Below are 3,751 nucleotides of genomic sequence, written 5' to 3'. Positions count from 1 at the left end.
ACATTTCCAAAAAGTTAGTTTATATAAAAATTACAAAATTACATTAACACAGCTTCAGGTTGTCTCCTTAAACGAATTATATATATTATATTTTAACGTTTTTTATAAACATTAAACCCCTTTGTAACCCTTAAACACGTCGCTCAGCACCACCCCTGTCGGTGTGATGCCAGGGTGCTTTACAGCCTTCGACCACCAGATGTTTCGCCATTTCACCCGAGCAGGCGAATAACACAGACGCCACGCCTGTAGGCGGGACCAGCACGTCGTAGCCTTGTATCGTCAGACCGCAGGGAGGATACAGACAACAACAGTGACAGATCAAGACGCATTTGTGTTTGAACCAGCTATGGGTGTAGGGCTCTGAAAAGTTGGCATTACAGCTAGGCGCGCACCGCAATCTGACCTCGAAGGTTTCATCCTCATGGAAGGAGCTTCGTTTCCTTGGGCTTGGGAGTTTTGGGAGATGGGAGTACTCAACATTTTGCAGACAGTAGGGCTGTAAAATAAAGCGCTCCTGGTGTTTGGTTGCTTGTGGCGCCGTCTATTTTGCTTTTGGCGACGCTTTTTTGTGCGCAACACATCACGTCTTTATTTCGCTCTTACGGTTTTTTGTTTTTCGGTTCGTTTGGCCTCGTCGGGCGGTGCGGTGTTTTTTTTTATCTTTTTAAGGGGCGCACATCGGGGGAGTGGGAAGGCGATTGCAGTCCCTTGTGGTTAGCGATTGCTTCGGGAATCAAGCCACAGCGTTTGTTGCAGGCTCTTTTGGAGTCGAGCCCTGCTCTTTGGGGGTTCGGGGGCCAGATTCCGGGAGCTAACTTGCGGTAAGCAAGTTTTAGAGCGGCTTTTGGCTTAGCTTGAGTTTAAGGAAGGGAGGGAGACAAGGGCCGCAGGCCGCAGCCGGGATTCAGGGTATTTTTTGCGGAAAAGGGGGGGTTGGAGGCGAGGAAAATTTGCATTTAGGTTAAATTCTTTAACAGCTGCAGTAAACGCGCGTAATACAACATTTAACCCCCGTGATAGCGGTACTCAACCGTTTGTCGCTGTTTTTTAGTTTTACTTGATAAATCCTAGTGTGGATGGACATCGAAGCGCGTTACCCAGGTTGGGTTTAGGTGCAGGGTCATTCGCAGGTGTCTTATCTTTTTTTTCAGTCAACATTGGTTTACACACTTCATTCAGTGGTCACCTTGTTGAGCTGGGGTTTTATTTTTGCAGGGATGGGCAAAGGCATGAGCCTAGGGGATTGGATTAAAGGTTGCTGCACTTTAAAATGAACTATTTTTGGTTTTGGCTGCTTTCCTCTTCATGGTCAAGTCAGCAGGGGGCAGAAGTTTTTCAGTTGCAAATTTTACTTGGACCCCTTTTTTTTTTTTTTTAGCTGGGGTGAACTAAATTATTGCAAGAGGCCATCACATACATTGTTACTTGTTTTATGTCAAGGGCTGTGTAATTCTTGCTGTTTGGGTGGGCCCGCTAAAGGTTAAGAGTGTTAACCCACTTCTCCAGGGACCACTGCACCACGGACGTTAACGTAATTGTATGCAACATTATCGGAGCTGTTAACTTGAAGGTGTTTCTGTATTGCAGCCTCCTCTGGTCCAGGCCATCTTCAATCGTAATGCTGAAGAAGTTCAACTATTATTGCACAAAAAGGAGGATGTCAATGCACTGGTATGTATGATGTACATTAGGTTCGAAAGCAAAACGGGTTCAGATCACGAAAGGATTTGTTCCCCCGTATCGTCCATTAAACTAAAGGTTGTCCCTGATTGAGAATAATGTTCATCCCTCAGGACCAAGATCGCCGTACGCCACTTCATGCTGCTGCCTGTGTGGGTGACGTCCATATAATGGACCTCCTCATTGAATCAGGTGAGTGATCTTTATGCATTTACAATACTTCTGTGTGAGTGAAATGTGGTGCGTACTTTATCCTTTGTCATCACACCAGCAGCTGCAGCTGTATTGCTCTTCTCACCAGCATCTTTGTGACCCCTAAAAAAAATAATTGATGTATTTTTGTGTGTCTGCCAGGTGCCACTGTAAATGCTAAAGACCATGTATGGTTGACCCCGTTGCACAGGGCGGCTGCTTCCAGGAATGAAGTAAGCAATAAACTCATTTCCTTTTGCCATTTCAAGCAGTCCAATTATCTCTCAGTCAAATGACCTCATCCTTTAATTCTATTATGTATTCACCCACAGCGATTATAAAGTTGCACCAAAATATTGTGCTGACTGCAGGAAATGCTGCAAACTGCAGATGTGACATGTACTTTAAGCTCTTGTGATTCCTTCCTTCTCCCCAGAGGGCAGTGGGTCTGCTGCTGAGGCGCGGAGCAGAGGCAAACGCACGAGACAAGTTCTGGCAGACACCGCTGCATGTGGCTACTGCCAACCGCGCCACACGCTGCGCAGAGGCCCTGCTAACCCAGCTGAGCAACCTGAACATGGCAGATCGCACCGGCAGAACTGCCCTGCACCACGCAGCTCAGAGTGGGTTCCAGGAGGTAAGAGTTATGACCTTCTCCTCTTTAGGTTTCATTAAATGATGCGACCGCAAAAGGGGTGTTTCTTCAAATGTATTTATTTTTATTACAGATGGTGAAGCTGCTGCTGAACAAAGGGGCCAACCTGAGTGCCATCGATAAGAAGGAGAGACAGCCTATCCATTGTGCTGCTTACTTGGGTAAGCAAGTTTTCCTTTCTTGCCAATGCTGCACAACACAAATTTTCATTGTCAGATAGCAGTAAAAGCTCCCATTGTTCACTGCAAGTTTGTCTCAAATGAGGAGCAATAACATGGCCAAGTCCTTACATCACAGTCGAGGGGTAAAAGACCCTACTATCACTGAAAGAACCAATTGTGGGGCGTCATTTGCTTAAATCTCTCTATTTGTGGCCATTATTGCCGTGAATTTGTCAAATAAAATGTAATTCATGTTGGGAATAATACTGACATGTGTGTGTTTGTGTTTCCTTTAGGGCATTCAGAGGTTGTGAAGTTGCTGGTGTCCCGCAGTGCAGACAAGAGCTGCAAGGATAAGCAGGGCTATACACCTCTCCATGCTGCTGCTGCAAGTGGTCACATCGAAATTGTGAAGTACCTACTGAGGATGGGGGCAGAGGTGAGTGGTTGTATATATATAGATTTTCAAACTAGCCAAATTACGCTGTCGTATTGTCTGTTTTATTAAATGTCACATTGCATAATGAATAGTCTTTTATCATCAGCAGCTAAAATATGTCTTGTATTTTAAGATTTCCAGGAATCCAGGCTCGAGGCACAATCTGATCTTGTGTCACCTTTGTGTTTTACTGTCAGATTGATGAGCCCAATGGCTTTGGAAACACTCCGCTCCACGTGGCTTGCTACATGGGGCAGGAGGCGGTGGCTACCGAGCTGGTGAACCATGGAGCTAATGTTAACCAGCCCAACAAGTGCGGCTACACCCCTCTGCACCTGGCTGCCGTCTCCACCAACGGTGCCCTCTGTCTGGAGTTGCTGGTCAACAATGGGGCAGATGTCAACCAGCAGGTATGACATACGCTGCAGATGTCGCAAATGGAAATTACTGCACAGTTTACTCTAACTACTGTGTCTTATTTGTTCCTCTTATTACTAGTAGTGTATTTAGGTGATGAGAGTGCAATGGTTAGGCCACTATCAAAGATTGTTATTCATACATACACTAGTTCAGTTTTTACACTAGATTTTAAATTCAAGATTTCTTTTGTGTGTGTGTGTG

General features: G+C 45.4%; 1 protein-coding gene across 1 annotated transcript in view; it reads left to right on the top strand.

Annotated features, from left to right (window-relative positions):
* The first annotated feature begins 1,581 nt into the window (after positions 1 to 1,581).
* ankrd52a (ankyrin repeat domain 52a) overlaps positions 1,582 to 3,751 on the top strand; it is a 17,305-nt gene continuing 15,135 nt past the window's right edge. Inside the window, exons 1-7 of the mRNA XM_035655988.1 lie at positions 1,582 to 1,674; positions 1,797 to 1,875; positions 2,038 to 2,108; positions 2,312 to 2,512; positions 2,604 to 2,691; positions 2,988 to 3,130; positions 3,328 to 3,540. Coding sequence (XP_035511881.1) covers positions 1,854 to 1,875; positions 2,038 to 2,108; positions 2,312 to 2,512; positions 2,604 to 2,691; positions 2,988 to 3,130; positions 3,328 to 3,540 — 738 coding nt within the window. The 5' untranslated portion in view covers positions 1,582 to 1,674; positions 1,797 to 1,853. The remainder of the gene's footprint in view (positions 1,675 to 1,796; positions 1,876 to 2,037; positions 2,109 to 2,311; positions 2,513 to 2,603; positions 2,692 to 2,987; positions 3,131 to 3,327; positions 3,541 to 3,751) is intronic.

Source organism: Morone saxatilis, unplaced genomic scaffold (assembly GCF_004916995.1).
Source record: "Morone saxatilis isolate NCDOM2014 unplaced genomic scaffold, NCSU_SB_2.0 Contig15, whole genome shotgun sequence".
Taxonomy (NCBI): Eukaryota; Metazoa; Chordata; class Actinopteri; family Moronidae; genus Morone; species Morone saxatilis.
Note: the sequence above shows the minus strand (reverse complement) of the source record. Positions and strands in the feature narration are given on the sequence as shown.